This window comes from Erinaceus europaeus, chromosome 20, assembly GCF_950295315.1.
Source record: "Erinaceus europaeus chromosome 20, mEriEur2.1, whole genome shotgun sequence".
NCBI lineage: Eukaryota > Metazoa > Chordata > Mammalia > Eulipotyphla > Erinaceidae > Erinaceus > Erinaceus europaeus.
The window spans coordinates 28063662-28089745 of record NC_080181.1 but is presented as its reverse complement, the minus strand read 5'-3'; the positions used below and the strand labels follow the sequence as shown (position 1 = coordinate 28089745).

At 43.5% G+C, this 26084-nt stretch overlaps 1 protein-coding gene and 1 long non-coding RNA gene across 2 annotated transcripts in view; one reads left to right on the top strand and one right to left on the bottom strand.

Moving 5' to 3' along the window:
* BARX2 (BARX homeobox 2) overlaps positions 1–18349 on the bottom strand; it is an 86682-nt gene extending 68333 nt beyond the window's left edge. Inside the window, exon 1 of the mRNA XM_007539518.3 lies at positions 17736–18349. Within this exon, the coding sequence (XP_007539580.2) occupies positions 17736–17922 (187 nt within the window). The 5' untranslated portion in view covers positions 17923–18349. The remainder of the gene's footprint in view (positions 1–17735) is intronic.
* Positions 17044–24084, top strand: LOC132535016 (uncharacterized). Its single transcript, XR_009546799.1, has 3 exons — positions 17044–17641; positions 18939–19056; positions 23581–24084. It is a non-coding gene; the product is annotated as an uncharacterized LOC132535016 (long non-coding RNA).
* Positions 24085–26084: the final 2000 nt, after the last annotated feature.

Here is a 26084-nt window from a genome sequence, read left to right as displayed (position 1 = left end):
TACCTAACTGACAGATCATGGAAATACAATTCTGTGTAGAAAAGCAAGTCACAGGGAGGTCAGGTGGTGGTGTACCAGGTTAAGTGCACATAGTATGAAGAGTAAGTATCGGAGCAAGGATCCGAGTTAGAGCTCCTGGCTCTCCACCTGCAGGGGGGGTCGCTTCACAAGCAGTGAAGCAGGTCTGCAGATGTCTCTTGTCTCTCTCCCTCTCTGTCTCCTCCTCCCATTCTCAATTTCTCTCTGTCCTATCCAATAGGATCCAGAAGCAATGGATTCATAGTACAAGCACTGAGCTCCAGCAATATAATGGAGACAAGTGAAAAAAAAGTCACAAAAAGCACACGCAATATGATCACATTTATATAAAGTTCAAACCAAACAAAGCTAAATCATCTATGATAGGGGTACTGATACATGAAAAAATATAGTGAAAGGGTATAAAGATGATGACTATACCTCCTTTTTTTTCCTAAGTATTTATTATTTTCCCTTTTGTTGCCCTTGCTGTTTTTATTGTTGTTGTAGTTATTGTTGTTATTGATGTTGTCGTTGTTGGATAGGACAGAGAGAAATGGAGAGAGGAGGGGAAGACAGAGAGGGGAAGAGAAAGACAGACACCTGCAGACCTGCTTCACCTCCTGGAAACAACGCCCCTGCAGGTAAGGAGCCAGGGGCTCAAACTGGGATCCTTACACCGGTCCTTGCGCTTTTCACCACATGCGCTTAATCCGCTGTGCTACCGCTGGATTCCCTACACCTTTTTTTTATTCTCTCTTTCTTCTCTCTTTCTTCCTTTCTGTCTTTGCCACCAGTATTTGCACAATTCCATTGCTACCAATAGACTCTCCCCCCCCCAATTGGAAGGTAAAAGAGTAGAGACAGAAAGAAACAGAGAAAGAAAGAGGAACACCATAGTACTTCTTCACCACTCATGAAGTTTCCCCTGTACATGGTCTTTCCAAATAGGGGTAAACTCAAGCCCTAAAATATGATACAGTGTGTGCTCTACCAGGTGAGCTCCACTAGCCCCCTTAATATCAAGATAAGTTTATTCATGTGAGGCATTCAGAGCCATGCCTGCTACATAGTAAATATTTCCTATTACATCTATTTTTTGTCCTCATTGATTTCATTATTGCTATTGCAATTTTGAGAATTTCATCTTTGACTTGTGATAAGAACATCAGGAGTATCATGCACCATATATACTTCTCTCTGAGGTGGAATATTATCTATCAACATCAACAATTACCTTCTCCAAAGTGAATCTGCTTCCCATGGTACATGCCTCTCTCCAACTCCATTTCAGTGGTAAGGGTAAATTGAAAGGATCCTCAGCCTACTGACTGGATAAACCTAACAATAGGTTGGAGGTTAGAGCAGACTCAGATGAATTTCACATTTTCCATTTCCAATGGGCCTTCGTAGGACAAATACCACCTTAGAGACTTGACACTTCACCCTGATCCAAGTACCTAAACGAAATCAAGAGCAAGCCAGCAAGCCCAAGAACATGAGAGTCAATGCTTCATCCAAAAGGTCAGGCAGTCCTGACCCTGAATAGCTGGAAATTCCAACGAGCATATATAAATGAGCATGTCCACCACAGAATGTAGGCTTGCAATTAAGTACTTTATCCAGCTATGCAAGCCCTTCTGGGTGGGGCTATGGTAATATGATTGCATAACTTTTTGATTAATATTATTTTGAGAGACGGTCAACAAGTTAAAGTCAAATAAGAAGCACCTAGAATGTCATCTTAAATTCAAACTGAAAAATACCAGTAACTTTGACACACCCAAGTGCTCATTAAGCTGTCATCCCCTGAAACCAGCATGGTTTAGAACACCAAAGAAATGTCCCCCAAGCTCAACAAATCCCAAGCACTTTATTTGGAATATTTTTGCCCCCTCTCTCAGTGTCAAGAAATCTTGTGTTATTTCTAGAAAGGGTTGGAAACTTCTCTGTAGAGCCAAGAGTCTAATTTCAGTTTAAGAGTGTCCTTGCAAAATTCCCCACCAAACTCCCATTTTCTGGCCTTTTACAACATCACAGAATGATAACAGCACACTGGTTTGTGATGAATCAAAGGAGGCATTTTTTTTTTTTTGTGACCTAGAATAACATCATGGAATGGACATTATTAAAAACCTTACTCTATTAACCAAGGAACCATGCTTCCAATAGCCTCACTGAAGATTCTGTGAGTTGTTCAAGGATCAAATAAACACTTGAGGCTGTGTCAGCCATACTTCCTGTTTGGACGACTCACCTCTGCTGTTATGTCATGAAGTCACAAGTGGAGGTATTACAATAAAATTTTATTGACACTAATATTTCAATTTCATCTAACTTTTATGTCACAAAATATTCTTGTTGTTTCTTTCCTTCTGTTTACAAATATAAAAATCATTTTTTGTTCATGATAGTAGAAAAACAGATGGAAGGCCAGATTTGGCAGATGTCTGGTTTAGTTGTCTAGAAAACCACAACACTTACTTTATGGAATTCCAGTGAAACTACAATTGCCCTTAAACCATCTTTCTCCATGTTCAACATGTTCACCAAGTTCACTGTCAGTAGAAGGCCCCAGAGGAAAGGTTTTCTGACAGAATTTGCACTTAGAAGTAACTCACACAGTGCCTCATAAATCACATAATTTCTGATGGGGGGGGGGGCTCCATGAATACCATTATTGTATTATAGTATAACAATAACAATCTCTTGTGACCTGGGATGATGAAATGTCTTAATGCATCATTAATATATATGATGATTGGGCTATATGTGTGGCTGGGCAGGCCATTGCCCAATCAGAAGTCATTGGCTGCTGTCAGTTATGAGGAACGCCTCTGATAATAAGCACGTACTCACAGGACAACTTCCAAAATGAAATATTCCATTCTCATTTTTTTAATTTGTTTTCCTACCAGAGACAACTAATGCTGAACAAGCATCTGAGGAGCCACACTTCAGTAGAATAACTTGTTTCCTTAGCCCTGACTCTCCTTTCCCCACTGGCAACATTCCCTCTCACCTCCCACCACCTCTCCCCTCCACTCATTCTACCTACACCCCTCCTACTGGAATATAAACATATGCACTTTGCTTCTCTGGATTCATAGGTTTAACAGAAAATTCCAAACAAGATGCCAAAGATCCATCTCTCTAAATGAGTCCTATTTCAACAATTTTGCAAAGTCAGGCTCTGATTCTGAGGATCTTCAGTTCAAGTTGGTTTTCTCTACACAGATCATTACTACTCCGTCGCAGGCATGATGTCATATCACAGATCCTATCCTACCTGCCTCCACCTGGCCCCCACCCACCGCTGAACCAGAATGAGGTCACTAGATACTGTAGGAGTACTCATTGTCAAATGGATGGACTGTTCTCTAGGGCTTCTGTCACACCATGCAAGGAGAGAAGGCCTCAAGAGAATTTTTCTCATACTATGGAGGGGACTGACCAAGTGAAATATTTCATCAGTTCATCAGAGACTTGACTTCTGAAGACACCAGTGATTGAGAAAAAAATAATTGGGGAGGGGGTACCCATGCAGAGTGCTTATCCATGAGACCCCTTCCACACAATGGTCATCATTTAGAATGAAGTCATGAAGTAGTCTTACGGGTAATTTTTAAGGACTTCCCTTGGAACTTCCTTTGAATCACAGACGCAATACTGTACTCACTAAATTAGCTACGTATCTGTCATCTTCTCCCACCCCACCAAGTAGAAAAGGTCTCAACTGAATTATTTGTTTCTCCCTCAGTGAAAAAAAAAAGAAAAAGAAAGACTCTTTATTCTCTTCTAAAAGAAATGCTGGTAAACAGCTCTTCACAGAAGATAAGAAACTGAACTTCTTGAAAAATCCTGCCAGTTTGCTAAAAAACAGTGCTTGAGATGAAGAGCAGCGTGATGAAATATTTCCTAAGGGTGATTAATCCTGAGCAATTCTTTTTTTTTTTTTTTTTTAAGCAGCAAAGCACACTTTGTCAACATGTTTGTGCCACTCATTTATGAGTTTACAGAATTCTAAGTTTACATCACAAAACAGAAAGACGAGTCAGAGGTAAAACACACCTATTCATGGAAACTTGAACTTAAGTAGCCCACAGACCACCCAGGAAGCAAGAGACCTTAAAAGGCAGGCGGAGCAATGACATAATCCACAAAAATGCCCCAGGTAAAGTGTTGGGTTTTTTTTTTGGGGGGAGGGAGATATTAACTTTTTCTTGAGTTTAATTTACCAAGAATTAGTGATCTACCCCTCAAGGGCTGTGTGTAAATCAACCAAGATGAAGTTATTATTATAAGATAATTATTTTTAATAGAAGCTATCAATTACTGAACATTTACCTGCCAGAACTATGCTAAGAGCTCTATATGCATTATCTCAATTAATCTACATGACTAACCCTATCAGGTAATTATTATTATCATCTTCCTTTTACAATGAGGAAACTTAGTGTCAGGGCAGGTGAGTGATTTGCCTAAGGTCACACAAACAACATAACTGCAGACAAAGGCAGGACCATCAGACTCAAAATCCATATACTAGGACCATTCCACTCAATGACTGCGGACATCTGAGCTAATGTGTACAAATGACATCAGTTATATATTTAAGCTGCTGTCTACACTACAGTGCTTCCCAAACTGGCCTTTTCATTATAATCAGAGGAAACTTAAGAGAGAGAGAGAGAGAGATGCCCAATACCCACCCAATGCATATGATAATAATTAGACTCTTACTTAAGTGATGATACACCAATGGACATAAGTTTTCTCCCACTTAACTTAAAAAGTAGTATTCCAGGGGCAGGGACATGTGCAATGGTAGGACACAGGTTTTGCATTCAAGAGGTGCCAGGTTTAACCCCTGGTACCACCAACAGCCAGAGCTGAGCAGTACTCTGGTCGAAAGAATTTTAGTATTCCATGAAAAATATTCTAAATCTTAACTCTCAAGGCATTTGACTGGTAACTGACAAATGGATGAATGGATGGAAATTCTGCCTTGCTGTTGATGGAATGAATAAGTTAGAATTATAGTTCACGGAAGCCCCATAGTCAATGGAGCCTGGGGAAAAATCCTATCAGAAGTAAAGGATAAGGTCACCGTCACACAGAGGCATGGCAACAGGATCACAACCTCTTAATTACTTCCCTTTCTACAAAGAGAAAATATTTCTTCTTAGGATTCTTCTCAAATCATCCAGACACCAACATCATCACAGGACATGGAAGATTGTCACATACATTAAGAGGTTCCATGGGGCCAGGTGGTGGCTTACGTGGTTGAGCGTAGATGTTACGAAATGCAAGGACCCAGGTTGAAGGCCCTGGTTCCCACCTGCAGGGGGGAAGCTTTGTGAATGGTGAAGCAGGGCTGCAGGTGTCTTTCTGTCTCTTTCCCTCTCTATCTCCCCCTACCCTCTCAATTTCTGACTGTCTCTATCCAACAAAGATAATAAAAAATTAAAAAAACTAAATTAACTTTTAAAAAAGAGAGAGAGAGATTCCAAATGCATGTAGAGGGGCTAAGAGGTTCAAACTAGACTCCTGCAGACCTGGCACATCCACTGCATTCATTTCACAGGAGTATGGACTCTCTGTAGGGAAGAACAGACCTGACTTCTAGCAGTCTTTAATTTAAATGTATTGAATCTGGTGGTGTGTGGTATGGAATTGTACATAGTAATGAACAGGCCTGAGTTCCAACCTCAACTCTGCCATGTACTCATGTCACTTCTTTTATTAGTGAGTTAATATTGATTTACAAAATTATGAGGTGACAGGGATATAATTCCACACCATTCACACCACCAGTGTTCTGTATCCCCAATTCCCTCCATTGGAAACTGCAATTATTCTCCCAAGGCCACAGAAGTGAGCTGACAATTATTTCTATAACTATCTATCTATAGTTATATGTATTTACCCATTTTTTCCCCTATGGCCCTGCCTCTTCCTTTCTAAGTCATGCACACCTACACCTATTTTTTTTTTTTTTTTGCCTCTAGGGTTATTGCTGGGGCTCGATGCCTGCACTGTGGAATCCACTGCTCCTGGAGGCCATGTTTTTTCCCCTTTGTTGCCCTTGTTGTTTACCGGTGTTGTTGTTACTATTATTGTCGTTGTTGTTGGATAGGACAGAGAGAAATGGAGAGAGGGAGGTAAGACAGAGAGGGGGAGAGAAGGACAGACACCTGTAGACCTGCTTCACCGCCTGTGAAGCGACTCCCCTGCAGTTGGGGAGCAAGGGCTCCAACCGGGATCCTTCAGCTGGTCCTTGCAATTTGTGCCAAGTGCGCTTAGCCCGCTGCGCTACCGCCCGGCCCCCACCTACACCTATTTCCCAATCTCTTAAATGGAGTTTCCTTTTCCTCCCCTCCAAAGCAGTGATGAGAACAGCTAACTTCATATAGAGTCTCCATTTAACTTGTATGCCTTAATGTAGGTAAGTTCTCGTGGTTTATAACTATTGTTATTGTTATTTCTACTCTGCAGCTCACTGAAAAGGGAAGCACATTCTCCTTATGAAGCTAATTACTCTGGATGTCAAAAGCTCAATCTTCCAGGAGGAAAAAATATGTATATATATATATATATATCCCCAAAAATCAGCACTTCGGTAAGATGCTCCTTTATGCTGTCCTTCATTTATTAAACTTAATTTTTTTTTAATTTTTTAATATTTATTTTATTTATTTATTCCCTTTTGTTCCCCTTGTTGTTTTATTGTTGTAGTTATTATTGTTGTTGTCGTTGTTGGATAGGACAGAGAGAAATGGAGAGAGGAGGGGAAGACAGAGAGGAGGAGAGAAAGATAGACACCTGCAGACCTGCTTCACCGCCTGTGAAGTGACTCCCCTGCAGGTGGGGAGCCGGGGTTCGAACCGGGATCTTTATGCCGATCCTTGTGCTTTACGCCACCTGCGCTTAACCTGCTGCGCTACAGCCCGACTCCCTAAACTTAATTTTTTTGCCACCAGGGTTATGGCTGTGCTCAGTGCCTCCATGACAAATCCACTACTCCCAGTGACTTTTTTTTTCTTATTTTCTTTTGTTGTTGTTATTGTTTTGATGAAAAAGGCAGAGAAATTGAGAAGGTGGGGGAAGGGGAGAGAAAGAGACCTGCAGTACTGCCTCACTGTTTGTGAAGCGTCCACCTTTTCAGGGGCTTCTACCTCTTCAGGAGGTTTGAACCTGGGTCCTTGTGCATAGTAACATGTTAGCTCAGCTGAATACACCACCATCTGGCCCCTGTGCTGTACTTTAAAGGGGGCTGAAAATTTGCTCCCAAGTTCCTCAGTTGTCTAATGCGCCAAAAGTAGTAAAGAGTTACATGATATTGGAGAGACAAACTTGGATTTGGAGACTTGCTAAGACATTTTCCAAGCCCCTCTCCCTCAATTTCCTTAAACATCCTCAGCCTTCACTTTTCTTGTCCCCAGTAGTTCCAGAAAGATGAGAGAGGTCTCTGTCAAATTTGCTGCCAATTGCAGATCTCTGGAATGTCTTTCATGATAACTTTTCCTCCATTCACTGCCCCAAGTGAGCTCACTGTGGGAAGAGTTAAGCTCTCACTGCAGAGATCCATGAGGTTGACAGAGCAAGGCGCAAACAAAATATTTCAGGGAGTTGGATCCCCTCCTCCTCCAACCAGGGTATGCATCTGCTAAGCTAAAACAAAATACAAGGGACTTGCCCCTTCAACCCATGGAGGTGTGTTCATCGATAACAAATTAGATTTGATAACTTTCAGGCAAGTTCAGTTTGGCCACAAATTGTCATTACAATGAGGAGTAATTTCCCACTGAAGTAGAACAGAAAGATAAGAGCCTAAAGGCAACTTTCTTTTCTTTCTTTCTTCCGTTTTTTTTTTTTTTTTTTTGCCAAAATATCTTAAAATAATACATCTCAGTGGGAATGAATTTACAGAGAGATGAAAAAGGGCTGAACATGAAGACCATGAAGCAAGACTGAACAAAGCACTTGCCTCTGTAGTTGTCATGGTAGAATAATGTGTTCCGAGCTAACTTCTCCAGACCATGGGACAACCACTTGTTCTCCCTAATGGTCATCTTTCTGGGCAATGACCATGGCAACCCTTGTTCCCTCCATAGATCCCAGATGCCACACATCACTACTTTAAAATCAAGATATGATCAAGGACTATAATGAGAACTTGGCCACCTTAAATGTCAATCCCATTAGAATTCCTTGCTAAGAAGCTACATTATAACATTTTCAGATTCTTTGGTATTGGGGACAGTTGGTAGCACATCTGGTTAAGCACTCACATTATAGTGAACAAGGTTCAAGCCCCTAGTCCCCACCTGCAGGGGGGAAGCTTCATGAGTGGTGAAGCAGAACTGCCAGTGTCTCTCTCCCTTCTCAATTTCTGTCTTCCCTCCCTTTTCAATTTCTATCTTTATCCAAGAATAAATAAAAATATTAAAAAGAGAAAAGTTAAAAAAAGATTCTTTGGTATTTATTCATAGCTATCCCTAGAGAATACATATTTTGAAATTTTTAAATTGCCAAAAGCACTGGACCACTAGTCAAAAATTATGACTGATATATCAGCAAATATTTTTTTAAAAAAGAGCATGCAATCAAAAGCAGTTTACAGTGATTTTCAATATCACTAAGAAGAAGAAAAAATAGAACAGCACTTGTTTGCATGACTACAGACATATAATTGGGGAAATAAAATCCATCTTTTCCAGCAATTTCTTCTAGCCTGAATGTCCAGCTCAGAGACTCAAATGCCAGCACACTAGTTGGGAAAACAGCAATCATCTGTTTGATAAATAGTATCACTACCCAGCCAGAGGAAGTAAGCCAATTTCAGAAGTCACAGTGGTTATTTCAGTGTGAGTTGTACACATGTGTCTAATTATAAAGTGTTCTTAACGTCCCCACTGTGAGGCTGTGGACAAAAAGCTCTGTATTTAAAACGCTTCTGTTTCTGTGTAGAAAAGCAATTAAGAAAGTCAACAAAAGTTACACAAGATCAAAAGTTTCATAGCAATGTGGGATCTCCCAGACTATCATTTTTCACTGTTTATGTTATAAAAAAAAAATTCCAAACACACAGAAAAGTAACAAGTAACGAACATCTGTATACCATGACAAAGCTGTGTCAAATCTTAATGCTTGCTCGTGTTTTGATGAGGGTGTATATTTTCCTTAGTGCATGAATTACTACATAGAAAAATAAAAATCGGTGGGTAGTCCTCCCCAACCCCATGCCCTTGCCTCTCTAAACCATGTAGATAGTTTTTCATCCACATGCTTCAAATAGTACATAAGTGATATCAGACTGTATGTACCAATGGCAACCCTATTTTTTGGTATTGTATTTCCAAAACGTATCCTATCCTTTAAGGCAAACAGATCTAGGCTTTTTTATTTCCATCACTGTAAAAGAACTGCTGCATGACTCCAGCAACTGTGATATTTGTCCTTTTTCCTGCAAAGAGCAGTTGGATTGTTTCACGGTTCTCATTATTTAATAAGAAATAATAAAGAAATTGCCTTCTTGTGAAGGTGTCCTTTTGTGCCATACAGAGGCGGAATTTCTGTTTCTGAAGCTTGACTGGGTGTCACCACACTGCTCTGCAAAATCATTGTTGTGATAAATAATACCCTCTTATCAGTGTGTGAGGCGGCTGTTGGTCTCCATCCTTGTCACCAGTCGGGATTCATTCACTTTGCACTGTTGGATGGGTATGAAACGGGTATCTCCTCTTAATTTGCCTTCTTCCAATTACATTCTCTCATAGTGACTGGCCATCTAGAGCTTCCTTTCTCTGAAATGCCAGGTGTTCTTCTTGCCTTTGTTTCCAATGATTATGTAAGAGTTCTTTATATATCCCATGATTTGGGGGATGTCACTTCACTTCTCAGCTTCCCTTTAAGAACAGCAATACTGGGAGTCGGGCTGTAGTGCAGCGGGCTAAGCGCAGGTGGCGCAAAGCACAAAGACTGGCATAAGGATCCCCGTTCGAACCCCGGCTCCCCACCTGCAGGGGAATCGCTTCACAGGGGGTGAAGCAGGTCTGCAGGTGTCTATCTTTCTCTCCTCCTCTCTGTCTTCCCCTCCCTCTCTCCATTTATCTCTGTCCTATCCAACAACAACAACAACAATAATAACTACAGCAATAAAACAGCAAGGGCAACAAAAGGGAAAAAATAAATATAAAAAAAAAAAAAGAACAGCAATACTTACTGCCTTCTTAGGGAAAGCACTGATCAGAAGGCACTCCGCCCAGTGTCACTACACACTAGATACCCTGAAAACAACAGTCATTTTCATGGCCATTAGAAATACGAGTAAGATGTTTCCATTTATTCTCAAGTGTATTCTCCTGTGTGAGGAAGATCGCAGGACTCAGCACTTCTCTTTGCCCTGGTTATTTCTCCATAAGGGGAGATATACTCTCAGGACTCCACTGTTTATAAGTCACCACTAGACAAATGTCAATATGCCTGGCTAAGCACCAAAGTTATACTTCCACCAATCCACAAGTGGCTGTAACTTTTTCTGTAAATGACTCAGACCGTATATACACTGAAGTCTAAAATCTTCAGTTTCAGTTATGGGCAAGTTCCAGAGAGAAACAAACTCTGGGGAGAGGGAGGGAAGCGGTAGAGGCACAGAATGCAGTGTAATTGGCATTGGAGATTTGTCGGGTATGCCTGGGCTAGATATAGGCAAGATTTTATGAGCTTCTACCAGCCCCCACTCGTCACATTTGATCCTTGGATAAGAAAAGCAAAAGGACAAGTATCCTATCGCTTTCTCACATCCGTTAGGTTGTTTCTAGTAATGACCAAAAGGACGCCCAGCCCCTGCTACACAGAGTGAAAATACCCATTGGTCCCAAATACCCAGAAGAGCACATTCCCAAGGGTATGTTGGTGAGCTAGGGAGCCGGAATGAGATGGTATCACGCCAGCTTCTCTGCTTAGACGCTGCCCTGTATTCAGTTTGGTGGCGAGATCCTCCCAGATTGGCTGCCATTCAGTCAGATCTTGGTCTCTCCTTGGAGAAGGGCTGTGTTTCTGTGTCTGATCTCTGCCACTGGAGTCAGAAAGCATATACAGCTGTCCTCTGGCCTATCAAGTAGTCCTGACATCAGCTCCAACCAAAAGACAGGCAGTGTCTCTTTTCAGATGGACTTGAGCATCAGCTAACATCCAAAAGTTTCTTCCTTCCATATTCGATTTCAGCTGGCACTAGGGAAACCAGAGCCTTCCCTGAGCAACTAAAAAAGAGGTGCTCTGGCCGCCCAGCATCTTCCCAACACTCAGTGCAGAAGAGTCAACTACAGCCCAAATGTAATTAGACCATCTCCTGATAAGTATCTAGGTGCCACTGCCTTCTTCCTTAAAGGTATGCCAAGTTTCCATTTTCAAGAAGTTAAATTGCCATATAAAAATGCCCTGGTGATGATGAGTAATTAGGCACGGTAATGGAAAATTAACTGTGTTTTTATTTAGAGCATTCATTTTAACAAGGCCTTTCTTTTCCCGAGTGCTATTAAACTGTAATAAAAATAAATGAAATCCTGAGGGTTTGCACAGGTTTATTGGCTTAAAATAATAAGAATAATAAAAAGAACTCTCTCCCTGGAAACAAAGTACTTATTTGGCTGACACCACCGCGTTTCTACATGGACCTGATCTGAACCCTGTTGTTAATAAATTCTAGGGGCTAGTGGAATAGCTCGCTTAGATAGTACGCTGCTCTGCCATGTGCTGGACCTGGTTTTGAGTTGGGTTCCCGGTACACTGAGGGAGATTTTAGTATTGTGGTCTCTTTCACTTCCTCTCATATGCTTGTGTCTATAAAATAAATAAATAAATAAATAAGTTAATTTGGATGCAAATTCTGATTGTGTTGGTCACACCTTCCAGTGCTCTGAAAGAATTTGATCGACATACTCCAGCGAATGCATTTGGCCATGGGGTCCAAATTAACTTCTCAGGGGCAGGATAAGTGGTAGGTGTGGGAGTGGGGAAGTCTCCACAATACCCACAAAAGTCCACAGACTTAATACAAACAAGTGAGCCTCAGATCATGTGCCCTGACTGGTTTTTTCATCTCTGTTCCTCTTCCTCACTGACTTCAAAACAAAGCGCAAATACATCTAAAAATGTTGCTGGATTAGCATTTAGTTCAAGGTGAATGCTAAGTACTGGGCATGGCCCCAGCTCTGGTCTCTTCCCCTAAAGCCACCTTGACTTTACCAGTCTAGTCATTCTGAGGGACATCGAGCTACAAGGCAGAATTGGGTGGCATCAAGAGTTTCAAAGACATCTTCCCTAGTCCCTTTCTTTTTCTTTTCTTTTCTTCCCCTCTTTTAATCTCTTTACAGCCTCACAATCATTTAGAGCACTTACTGCTTTTCATTCAAGTTCCTGGGATATACTAAAGCTACAAATTTTTTTTTTCACTTAGATTCCTGATGTGTACTGAAATCAGCAACTTTGTACAGCATACACATTTATCACAAATCTCGTGTTTCCTTCAGAGGTCCAGAGAAAACTGACTTCTAGCACAGTGAGCTTATATACAGTTACACAATTTTTGCTGGTGGCTACGCCCCTTAGGTGGAGTTCAGAGGGAAAAATCCCATATGGTAAGCAGCAGTAATAAAATGTCAGTGTCCCCCTAGCCTCGTTCTAAAGTGAACATCACAGACTCCGGGGGACATGCAAAAAAGGGTATGGCAGGGGCTCTGCACACAGTTTAAAGAAATTCCTTAAATATTCCAACTTATAATCAAGAGTTAGAAAAAAAATTAAATAATGGACTGACTCAATAATAGTTCCATCATCGAGTAAGTATAAACACTGGCTGAATGAAATTACTGAATTAAATTATACCCAAGAGTACAGACATTTAAAAAGGCATTTTAACCTACAAAGTAGGTTAATGCGTTGTACTTATTACTAGAAAAAAAATAAATAAAAGCCAGAAAGAAACTGTTCATGAGCTAAAAATAACTTTTTAAGGATTTCCACCGTTTAACAAGAGTCGGTATATTTAACTGATCATTTCTCCAAAAATGTTCAGCTCCAAATATACTATAATCCTGCATGAGTTTTGTATTTGTGCATCCCTTGATTTATTATCCCTTATAATGGGAACAGAAGAAGCAGTTATGACTAATTGTTATTATTTCTGCCTCTGGCAAAAATACAGATGCTTCTTGATAATGATCATTTTCCCAACCCCCTGTTTACATTTCTCCATTAACATTCCAGTGCCCTCTGTCAGGTTCCCAAGATAGGGGTTTTGCTCTGCAACTCGAAGACTCAGCAGAGATCTGGGGAGTCAGTGGAATCCACTCTGTGAAGCAGAACCCACCTCCCAGTCTCCCAAAGAAGTTTCCAAGTGTGTCGGGAACCTCATTGCATTTTTTCATTAGGATGACACCCGATCTTTGTGATAAAAATGAACCCAAGGACACCACCTCCAAAGAACTTGTTTCTCCTGGATCCACCAAAAGGATAAAATGTTCTTTATGCCACCTCCTAAGATAAACACCCTTCCCCCAAATGCTTCTTTTAATTGGCTGGTTGACTGTCCCTTGGGTGTAATTGTACCGATTTATCCTAAGCAAGCTGGAAAAGTTTTTCTGATCTCCAAGTGCCCTGCTGAGAAGAACGAGAAGAATAGGGGCATATAACATGAGTTAAAACTATGCTTAAGCACTGATGTGACCTAGCTAGCACTCTGCAATAAAAAAAAAAAAAATTAATAACAAAATCTTCTACTTGGGGAAACTGGTCTGTGACTCTTATGATCTCCTCTAGCTCTATGAGTCAACAGTCAGTTCCTATAAACCACTGACGGTCACAAAGTGACAGAAAGAAACACTGTCACAGGAGAGAAAAGAAATTAGGCTACAGACTTTAATGGAAGAATTAAAAGGTATGCACTGGTCACAGGTGGCAGAATGTCCAAATAACTACACTCCCTCCCTCTAAATGTGTCTGTACAAATCTAAGAAATTCTAAGGTCTAAGGTTAAATAATTACGATAAATTACAAATAATTTGCACATTAAGTTTGCTTCCCTGTGAAACCCTAAGGCAAGTTGTTACTTCATATATGCATGAAGCAAACTGCCTACTTTTTTCTCCTCAAATACCACTCAAATTTACCCTATTTCTAAAACTTCAATCCTGAGAGAGATCTTTCCAATGTTACTGTGCCCATACTCCTACAATGGATTCTAGCCTAAGAAGTCAGCTTTCTTCAAGCAATTCTTCCACCAAGAAACATTCATTACTACCCCAAAAGACTTAAATAGCAGTAATTGTTATATAGAAAACCCTGCCTCTTTTTGGTCTTCAACTGTCAGTATTCTAATGATTATGGAGATTATCACTCATACCTAATAGGAGTATATTTACATTCTAAAAGGGGATTTCTGTTATCAGATTTACAAATAAAGCCAACGTGTTACATGTTAAGTTAATCCTTAAATATATACTACACCCCTTTGGTAATCTGAAAAACAGGTTTTTTGTTCTTTTTTTAAGCAAGCTTCTCTTTGGACTTAAGTTTTAAAATTTTATTTCAAACGTAATACTAAATGTTCCTTTAGTTTGGAACAAAAGGATTCTTTTTCTCAATGTCTATAAAGTGATTTAGGAGATCCGTTTTGAAACAAACTTCAAGACAGATTTCTAGGGCTAAAACAAAGTAGCTACACTCGTAATAAAGGAGAAGCTGTTAAGATAAACAATACTTTATTTTGAAGATGAGTAGTTCCCCAAGGTTGGAGAAACTAATAGTAATTTGCTGTCAGGTGATTATCTGCCTAGTGAAAAATGATTGCATTTCTAGGTTAACTTGAATACATGCTTGTCTGCCTGAGGAGATTCAGCATTATAAACTGACACTTGGGTTTCTACATCTGAACAATGTGGACTGTTAATCATGTAGAGACATTCATAATGCTGTTGCTTTCTTTCTACCCCAATGTCATACACCACTTATGTAAGACAGTAGCTTTTTAAACTTCATTTTCAGAATTTCACCAATGGCCACATCTACTAGCTATTTAAATCTTAAAATGACAAGTCAAAGGATGAGAATGCCCATTAACTTTGACTCCAATGTATGCCTTTTGTTTAATTGGAACATTTTATGTATTGGTTCCACCAAATGTGCTAAATTTATTATTTCTTGCTAGAAAGTGAAGAAAAGTTATTATCAATTGTCAATTATATTATGTTGTCCTTTTAACTAATATTTTAAATATTTAACTAATATTTTAATATTTTTAACTAATATTCCTTGTAACTAATATTTTTAAATGATTAAGACCATGCAATCTAAGATTTTTCTTTATCCTGAATGTAGCTGTTAAAAACAACAAAAATGCTTTGAAAGTATGGTATTTGCAAGACCCTTGAGAAGTCACTAATGGGATTCCCATGATCTAATACATGTAAGGCTTTAACTGTAATCGTAAACCCACTGAAGGCTTCGGATCTGAAAGTAGGGACTATTGTAGCCAGTTTTTATGGGCTTAATTCCACTGGCAAATCCCAATTTCTATATTTTAAATCTCAACTAGATCAAAATGATGACATGTCTTCAAGAGAACAACTGAAAGCAGCCAAGCAGAAGAAAGATCCGGCTAGAAAGCCACTGTGAGCAACTACCTCCTCCCACCAGTCATCACTGGACTTCAAAAGCACAAGATTGAGCAAAACTTGTAACTAGTGATATATATGTGGTTCACTCTGAGTACTCAAAACCACATGTGAATCAGTTCATTTTTCTCTGATTTATTTCCCACATTCGGTTCAATAAACCCCAGAACTTACTCAGCCCTGATGGAAGAGAAGACTAATGTTTACTGAGGCTATTTGTTATTCTTTTTCTGGCATGTTTTCTTCTATAGCCCAGATCTGAACAGGACAGCCAAACACCAAGAAAAGCTGCCTTCACAGCAATGCATAGCACAGAGTTGCCAAAAATGTTGCCAAGTTCTATGCTATATACCTAAGTGCTTCAGAGAAGTTGTTTCCAGGTAAGCAATTAAGTCTTAGCAGGGTGCATTGAGATCTGTCCTCTCTTTTTCCTGGAAGGGGATTGTGTAATTGTGTAATTATAACAAATGATTATTTATGCTCAAAATAAAGTTCATCCTACTTTCCCAACTGTGTGTGTGTGTGTGTGTGTGTGTGTGTGTGTGTGTATGTAGATATGTGTGTGTTATCCAAGGGCTTACACATGGCAGATACACAAATGTAAAAGCCGAAACATAGAGGCTGTCTAGTCCATTTCTAAATTTTCTTCTTTTGTTCATTTCTTGACATTCACAATTCCAAGTTTTGCTATGAGCTAGCTAGCCTAATTCTACCTTACGGCAAAACTAATTTTACAGCGGTGTAACTGAATGAAGTGTTAATTTCAGAATCAAATGCATTTAGGAACAACTTGTTTTTTAAAACTTTTAAGTGGTGGCTTCTCTCTCTGCCTCTGTCTCTTGTCTCTTCCCACTATTTGGAATAACAAACAAACAAATAGAGACCCCTGGATGTGGTGGAACTGTACAGAAGAACCCCTGACTGAGGGGGGAAAAAACCTTACTGTATAGATTTTTACACCTATTTGCTGAATGTTTTATAGGGAAGATCAGTGGAATCACTGAAAAATAAAGGATCCCAACCATTGTGCAGTAGGTGTTTTGGTCACTGGGTCTGAAGAATGTCTTTCCTGAAACACTGCTAGCATTTTGTCTTAATGTATCCTTAAATAAGTTCATGTTGCTCATGCATTGAACATAACCTTTAAAAAAATAGATTTTTATCTTCCATTGAAAGTACAGTCAATAACTTTTGAAAAACTTGTTTCTTCCTTCATTTTTTTTTTGTTGTTATACCTACATTTCCACAACCTGAACCTTATAAAATGTCATGGCATTTTTAAACTTGGAGCTTCCCTTAATGCACACAGTTTTAAATACAGCTTTGCATTTTATTTTCTATATAAACCGACTTTATAAGTGCCCTTGATCTTCCCTACTGCTCTGTAGTGGAGAAAAAAGTCTGACTTAAATGCTTTGTGGTTATCATGGAGGCATTTTTCCCCCCTTAAAAATAAACGGAGGTTGACCTCAGTTGGCACCACAACGCGACTATTCCAGAACCATTACCCTAGAGGGAGTTCTTTTTAAGGGCAGGTCAGTGAATTTGGAATTTTGTTGAGAGCCTCAGGATTGACTTGTAAATTTTCCTAGTAGAGACAGAAGACTGGGATAATTAACGCTAGGTGAGGAGTAACCCCACTTGCTGAACAAAAAACGACTTAGGCGCTGAACCAGGTCTAGTGGGTAAACTTTCTGTTGGAAAAACAAAGCTGCGCGGGCAAGAAGGACGCCTTCTATTCAGCACAAAGCTGGTTTGGCACAAGCGGTTCGCTGCGGGTGGCGCGCTGCCTGCACTTGGCTTGCAATCTTGTGATCGACACTTCGCCTGGCCCTTGTCAGGTGTGCAAGTGCCTTTGCTATGCCCGCCGCGGACGACTCGAACCCTCACGCCGGGGGCCACAGGAGAGGATTCATCTTCCCCCTGGTTGGAGGACCCAGGAGGTAAAGCGCCAGATATCCCTGCGTTTTGAAATCTCCCGCACCCATTAATCCCACCCTCTATGACCCCCACCCCCCAGCCAGCGGGGCGTCTTACCGGTACAGGAATGCAGGGGCTTGGGGCGCACAACCAGCGATGGGCACACGGAGTAGAGGGAAAGTTTCTCAAAGTAATCGCAGGTCTCCTTGGAGAGGATCTCGTCGATCATGAAAGTCTTGTAGCGCCGCCTGGCTGCTTTGAGCTGGCCGGGCGAGCTCAGCCTCAGCTCCGCGTGGCAGTGCATGGCGAGCCGGGCTGAGCGCCCGCCGGCGGGGCCGCGGGGAATGGGGCACGGAGGGACCCTCGGCCTCGCTTCTTGGCTGCCGGGAGGGGGAAGGCTCCGGGGGCGTGCGCGGGGGAAGGGGTAGGGAATCTGGCGCCCGGTGCGTGGGCAGAGTGTCTACACCCGCGAGCAGAGCAGCATCTTGGCTGTGCCTTTGGGGGGACGGAACAGCTGTCAGTCAGCGCGCGCTTCCTGCTAGACCCCCGCAGTGCAGCGCCTCCCAGGGGTGATCGGCGAGGGGCGTCCGCGCCCCCCGCCCCCTGCCGCCCGGCCTGGACCCCTCTGCCCGCACTCGCCTCCTCCCGCCGCACCGCGTCTCGCGTTGCTCTGAGGGCCTCTCTATTTTAAGACACTCGCCTTGGCTCTGCACCCCGCCCCCCTCCCGGGCCGTGCTCCAGGTAAATGTGTGCGTGTGCACGAGCGCGCGTGCGCGCGCGGTGCGGGGAGCGCGCGCCGCCCCTGTAGCCCAGGTCTCCGCCTGCCTCCTCGCGGCCCAGGAGGGCGCGCACCGCCTCCTGCGCGCTGGTCGGGCCACAGGGCAATCAGGTTTGCAAGTCAGGGCGCGCAGCGAGCTTAAAGCACCAGGGCCCCAGGCTGGGCCGCGCGTCCAGTCTCCTGCTGGGAAGGACTGGAGTTTTCGCGGAGGCTTCGGGACCTGCGGGCTACCCGGCAGGCTCCCTGTGCTTCCCTCCACGTGGCCCCGGGGCCCTGGTGCTCTGAGCTCGCTGCGCGCCCGGAATTGCAAACCTGATTGCCCCACAGTGAATCGGACACAGTGATTCTTGCCCTGCCCGCTATCCCAACAAACTGGGGCGGGGGAAGGAATCTAGAAACGCTGCGATTCTCCTTTTCCCTCTTCATATTATCATTCACATCGTCAATTTTATTATTGTTGTTATTATTATTATTATTATTATTATTGTATTTCTCTATTGTCCCTTTTGTTGCCCTTGTCTTTTTTTTTGTTGTTGTTGTAGTTATTGATGTCGTCGCTGGATAGGACAGAGAGAAATGGAGAGAGGAGGGAAGACAGAGAGGGGGAGAGAAAGAGACCTGCAGACCTACTTCGCCTCCTGTGAAGCGACTCCCCTGCAGGTCGGGAGCTTATTATTATTATTATTATCATCATTATTATCACTATTACTGTTATTAACTACTCTGCTGGGAAACGTATTTTCTGGCGAGGAGGGTGGACGCATCGCTAGTTGTCCTTACCCCGCTGCTTTTGTTCCCTGGGTCCCCATAGCGCTTAGGGTTCGCAGTGCTGCGCAGATGCGTGTTTCCTGGGCGGGCGTCTGCTTTCCTCCCCTACCCCCGGGCTCCGGAATCCCGATTCTGTTGCACTCTGTACATGTGCGAACTTTTGTTGGCCATGGAAACTCTTGGGTGAGGGAAACACCCACCCTCCCGCCGGGCCTGGGCTGCGGGGAGGCCCCCACCCGCGTCCCGCCACCGGCGACAGGCTGGTTTCCCACGCTTTCACCTCGGGGCTGGTGCGCGCGGGGAAGGCGCACGCCCGGGAGGGGGGAGGTGAAGGATAGCAGGTGCAGCTGAGATGGGCTTGCTGTGGGTGACCTGGCCCCGCCGGCGACCTGGATGTGGCACCCCGAAAATCCGAAAGGGTTTCCGCGGGGTTAGTGCCCCGAAGCCCAAGGCTGCAAGTCAAGGCGCGCCCAAACTGGCGGATTACTAAGAGGGAAGGGAGACCCCTGGAAAAGTGAGGGGTTTAGGCACTTTGAAGGGGAAAAAATATGTTAGGAATCCGAACCCGGCGAGCGGCTTAGAGGAATTTCAATCCGATGGGTGTGTGTGCGTTCGGGGTCCCTGGCTTTCTTTATTCCCTTTCTCTGCACAGAGGGACTCCAGGGCCCGCGACAGCTGCCACCAGGTGTCCCGCCACAAAGCCTAGGGGTGGCTGCGCTGGGCCCGGGAGCGTTCCTAGTTTTGGGGGCTCCTGTGTGCGGCTCATCCGCTGTGCAGCGCGGAGGAAAAGGGGGGAACCGCTCTCATCTCTACTGGGGACCCCAAGGCCCCCGCCATGCCCACGGGATCCTCTGGCGGTCTGCGGAGCATGGGCAGGCGGCACGCGGAGGATACCTGTGGGTGAAGAGTCCTCTTTGCCTCCGACCGCCACAGAGAAATTGCGGGATTTGGGGGTGCGCGGCGTGGGGGCGGTGACACCCCACAACCAGAGGGGGTTGCGGCGTCTACAGTCCTGCGCCTAAGAGACTGTGTCTGCGCCCTGTGCGCTTTCGGTGTGGGTTCCGGGCTGGGCCTTGCTGTGCGCCCCGCATCTGCTGTGCACTCGCGGTAGTAGGATCTCGGGCTGCACCCCGGCCACTCCACCGCTTTTTTCCTCTGTCTGAACGAATGTCCGAAAGAGGCGCTTTCTGTTCCTGCCACTGCGGCCGCCCTCTGTCCTCTGCCCCTTTCCGGGTCCCGGTTTATTGCTTTTTCACATTTTGGGGCTCTTTGCCCCCTTCTCTGCGCTCATTCTCTCCCATCGTCCACTCTAGACTGGCGCTCGCTCTCCCCCCTCTTTCCCTCCTTCCCTCCCTCACTTTCCTTCCTTCCCTCCCTCACTTTCCTTCCCTTCTCCCACCTTCTACTCCTTCCTTCTTTCCTTCTTTCCTTCTTTCCTTCTTTCCTTCCTTCCTTCCTTCCTTCCTTCCTTCCTTCCTTCCTTCCTTTCTTCCTCCTTCTACTTCTCCTTTCCCGGCTCTTCAAATCTGGGTTTGGGCCCAGTTCCTGTGTCTTCACTGCCTCGCAGGAGGCTCAGCCTGGGGTTCCCAGGCTGGTGGGTGGCAGAAAAGCCTCTGCCTCCCCCCCCCCCCCCAGTCCTCTCACTCCTCCCTGCTTCCACTCCCCACTCTCGACACAAAATTCGCTCAGCCTATTCTGCGGATTGACTTGAACTTTGATCCCCGCCCAACTTTTCCGTCTTTTCTGTTTTTATGACAGAGGCGGGGGGGGGGGATCTCCGTGGGGGGTAGGGTGGGAGTAGGGGTCTGAGTGCTCAAGTCCAGGCGCGTCTCCGAAATCCCAGACCTTGGGGTCTCTAGTTTCGAGTTCTCGCTTAGAACCAAAGCTGAACCCTTCCTTTTTTTTTTTTTCTTCCTCCCCGTTCGTGAATGGTGGTTTTAATAGGCACTTCGCAGAGTTGGCCTTTGCTAATCCGTATATTCCTTTGAGCCATTCCTTTTCATGGGAGTGCCCTCTGCACCCCTCTTCACCCTTCTGTTGGAAACCGAATTCAAGACCCATCTCACATGGCATCTACTCTATGAAACGTGTCCCTGCTCCCCCAAGGCTCTGGACTGCAGTCCCCACCTTTGCCATGGCCCTTTTCACTGGGAATTCTTCTGTAAACTGATTTCACACCCTGGTTTCCCATAACCTGTGTGCTTTTACCGGGTGTCATCAAGGCCGTATTACATCAAGGCCGTATTACAGTAGGCAGCCAGTAAATGTATTCGAAGAACTGGGATAACTATACAATTTGTGAAAGACCCAAGCATGAAATAGGACATAAGATCTCAACCGAACTTCTTTCTCCTTAAATGAGTAAGGAATCTTCCTTTCTTGTTCCGTGACCTTTTTGTTGTTCTTCTCCTCTTTCTTCCTCTTCCTCCTTCCTCTGCACCCCCCACCCCCGAATCTAATTTGATTCCTATTTACTTCCATCTTCTTTTCACTTCCTTGCCCCCAGCCCTCAGACTGTAAAAGGCTTTCCTGGGAGGAAGCACACCCCAACTGTCAATCACAGAGTAGGGCTTTGGTCAGGAATAGTCCAGGGGTTTAATTTCCAACATTAATGAAGTGGCTGGAACAGCAAACATCTGCCAGAAAGACTCAGACTTTTCCCAGCTGCTGGGAGACCCACAGACACTTCCCAGACTCTGGCCACTGTACCCAGGCAGCATCTGTCCCTAGGCCCAGAGGAACACACACAGACAGCAACAAGTCCTTATCCAATGAGCCACGCAGCCACGCGTACACCAACATGGAAGGGCATAAAGATATAAACACACACACCAGCTTCCCACACACAAAACAAATAAATAAATAAATAAATAAAATAACCTAGCACCTGATTCCTCGGGCAGACTTCTGCCCAATCAGAAGATGGGAATGAGGCATCTTGGCTTTTTCTTTTTAACGATTGTATTTACTTATTTATTTATTTATTTGCTTATTTTTGTATGAGAAAAAGAGGAAGAGACAGAGAGAGACCAGAGTACCATTCAGTTCTGGCAGATGAAGTGCCAGGGATCGAACCTGGTACCATAGACTAGCAAGTCTTGTGCTCTGTCACTGAACTATCTTTCCCTTATCTCTTTGCAAAGTTAGGAGTCTCTGACATCTAGAAACCCCAAACTCCCCCTTTCCCACCCAGGATCTCCACTCAACTAGAACTCAAGAAATTTTGTGAAACTCAAAAAAAAAAAATTCTAAAGTGATATTTAAATTGCATCTAGAAGTCCAGCCTAGGTAAGTACATCTTGAGTTTGGGTATAGTTGTCCTTTTGTCCTTTTATGCAGTCAGCCTGTGTGTTGATAGAGCTCTTGAGAAGTAGCCAGGACAGAAGTCTTACAACTGCATGAATTCTTTCCCAGCCCTCTGTTCTCTAAAGTGAGGGGAGGGGGGGGGAATGAAAGCACTTCTTACATTCTGTAAAGTGTATTTAATAACTTGCATTTCAGTCACTCAGTTCTGAAATAGTTTCAGACATGTAAAAGCAAAATAGAGAAAGCCTTGAAAATTAATATTCCCCTGGGCCCGAGGGCCATGCTCAAATACTGGTCTGTGGGGCCTAACACAGACAGCCTGGAAGACAAGCAGTTAGAGGAGGTGTACCAGGAAGGAAGCCCACTTCTTTTTAATGATAATATTAATTTACAAAAAAAACCTGCTTCCCTACATTGTAAACCATCCTTCTGAGAGGGCACAACTGCAATGCACTTTTTTTTAAAAAAAATGGGCTTGGAAAGATCAGAATATGTCTGCATTCATATCAAAAGTGAAAGTGCAAGACAGAAAGGCAGAGAGACAAAAAGAGAGTGAACACTGAAGCTTCCTTCAATGAAGTAAGGGCTGGACGGGAACCTGGATCATACACATAACGAGACCAAATGTTTAGAAGTTTGTGATAAATATTAAAACTGCTTGTTTTAGTGATTAGTCCCTCCTTTAATTGCACTGTCCCTTCAAAAAGCCCTGTTTCTGCCAATAGCTTGGACACCTCAATTATCCCAACTCACATATTCAGGAAAATAAAATTTGATCTTGTCTAGTCTGTCATATGTTATAAGAGTTGATCTGGGTAGAGGACCGAGTGGGGGTCGTATTGTTATGTGGAAAACCGGGAAATCTTATGCATGTACAAACCATTGTATTTATGGTTGAATGTAAAATATTAACCCTCCAATAAAGAAATAAAAATAAAATAAAATAAGAGTTGATCTGGAGATCAACTTCAGGACCTTTGACTTTTTTTTTCATGTGATTCTCTTCATGTATGAGAAAGCTGTGAGGAGAGATAAGAAGTACTTTAAAATATGTGAGGCATGCTTGGTCTGTCCCAGGTGAGTGGAAAGAATTTTTTTTTTTTCCTCCAGGGTTATCGCTGAAGCTCAGTGCCAGCTCTATGAATCCACTGCTTTTGGTGGTCTTTTTTTTTTTCCTCCCCATTTATATTGGATAGGACCAAGAGAAGTTAAGAGATGAAGGGAATAGAGAGACAACTGCAGACCTGTTTCACTGCTTATGAAACATCCCTGCTGCAGGTAAGGAGCTGGTGGGGTGGTGGGGTTCTTGAACCTGGATACTTGCACTGGTCCTTGCTTGTGATGTTTTCCCCCTGCACGTGGGGACCAGGGCCTCAAACCTAGGTCCTTGTACATTGAAACACATGCACATGGGAGTCAGGCAGTAGCGCAGCGGGTTAAGCCACATGGCGCAAAGTACAAGGACTGGCATAAGGATCCCGGTTTGAGCCCCTGGTTCCCCACCTGCAGGGGAGTCACCTCACAGGCGATGAAGCAGGTCTTCAGGTGTCTGTCTTTCTCTCCCCCTCTCTGTCTTTCCCTGCTCTCTTCATTTCTCTCTGTCCTATCCAACAATGATGACATCAACAATAATAATAACTACAGCAATAAAAACAACAAGGGCAACAAAAAGGAAATAAATAAATAAATATTTTTTTAAAAATTAAAAATACATCCAGGTACACCATCAATCTGTTGCCACCACCACCCCCACCCCCCCCCACCCCCCGCTTTTCAAGCTTAGTAGGCAGGTGAAGATGGCCAGCTCAGAGAGCTAGCAGAGGGAGGGCCATGTTCACTGCTCTAGTTCACAAAAGGCCAGCCTTTTTCAGCAGCTTCCTATCAAAAACAAACAAACAAACAAAAACAGCTTGCTATCCATCACAAAAAAGAGCTTGTATTTAAAAAAAAAAAATGCCTGAACCCCTGCTGTTTCATATGCATTTGAGTTTGGGGGCTTTACTCTCTTCAAAACCCAAATCAGGCAAGAGGTGTTGGAATGGTGGCTCACTTGATAACAACGTGCACATCGTACCATGTGTAAGGACGCAGGTTCAAGTCCCCAACCCCCAACTATTCAATGGGGAGGGGAACTTCACAAGTGGTGGAGTAGTGATGTAGGTGTCTCCTCTCTCTCTCTCTTTCTTTCCCTCTGGCTCTATTTCTCACCCACTATTAAAAAATTAATAGATGGAATTACTCTAATTCCATCTCAGGTGGTTCACTTTCTAACAAAGTCCCAAAACTTAGATATACACCAGTTTCTGTGAGAGAGAGCATACATTCACACGTATCCATAAACTACTGCAAAATATATACCTGAAAGCAGAAGTACACTAGAGTTTGCAGTGAGTATCCCCCTAATACTTCCTCTCCACTATTCCAACCTTTGGGTCCATGATTGCTCAACAATTTGTTTGGCTTTGTATGTTAACTCTCTTTTCAGTCACCAGGTTCCAGATGTCATCAGGATGCCGGCCAGGCTTCCCTGGATTGAAGACCCCACCAATGTGTCCTGGAGCTCAGCTTCCCCAGAGACACACCCTACTAGGGAAAGGGAGAGGCAGACTGGGAGTATGGACCAACCAGTCAATGCCCATGTTTAGCGGGGAAGCAATTACAGAAGCCAGACGTTCCACCTTCTGCAACCCACAATGACCCTGGGTCCATGCTCCCAGAGGGATAGAGAATGGGAAAGCTATCAGGGGAGGGGGTGGGATATGAAGATTGGGTGGTGGGAATAGTGTGAAGTTGTACCCCTCCTACCCTATGGTTTTGTTAATTTATCCTTTCTTAAATAAATAAATAATAAAAAATTTAAAAAAATTAATGGATGGGGGAGCAGTGGAGTTAAGCAGGCAACAGTGATAAACTTGGTGGAAAAAAAATAATAATCAGGGGTTGGGTGGTGGTGCACCTAGTTGAAAGCACATGATTCAATGTACAAGGACCCAGGTTTGATCCCCTGGCCCCCACCTGCAGGGGGAAAGCTTTCAAGTGATGAAGCAGTGCTGCAGGTGTCCCTCTCTCTTTCTCCCACTTCCCTCTCGATTTCTGGCTGTCTCTATCCAATAAAGATTTTTAAAAAAAAAAATCAATCAAGAAATCGAAAGTGGAAGGAGTAGACACAGGAGCCCAACACAATCATAAACTAAAGGAAAACGGAAATGGTCCCGGCCACCAAAAGTATCGAAGTGCTACTTAACATCTGGCCCCAGCAATCCCAGACTCAGCACATCTGCAAATGTCAATCATCCTAACCAGCACTTCACAAGAAACTGGCTCATTTACAGTGATTATTTTTTAGTTTTGGTCTGAAAAAAAATGGAGGGGGGGGTGTCTGTGATCTTGTACTCAAGAGTTGCCATCTTACAGACTCTATCCTCACTTTTGCTTACCGCCCCCCCCCCCCCCGCCCTGTTCAGGTTTTATGTGAATCCTCCATACCCATCACTAACTCAGAGCTACTCAACCATCCAGCCAGGCAAAGGTTCTCAAGGGTAGGAAGGCTCCTGTGTCAGCCAGTTCAGGGCAAAGACTCGTGGAGCCAGTCTGCCTGAGCACATGGAATGGGA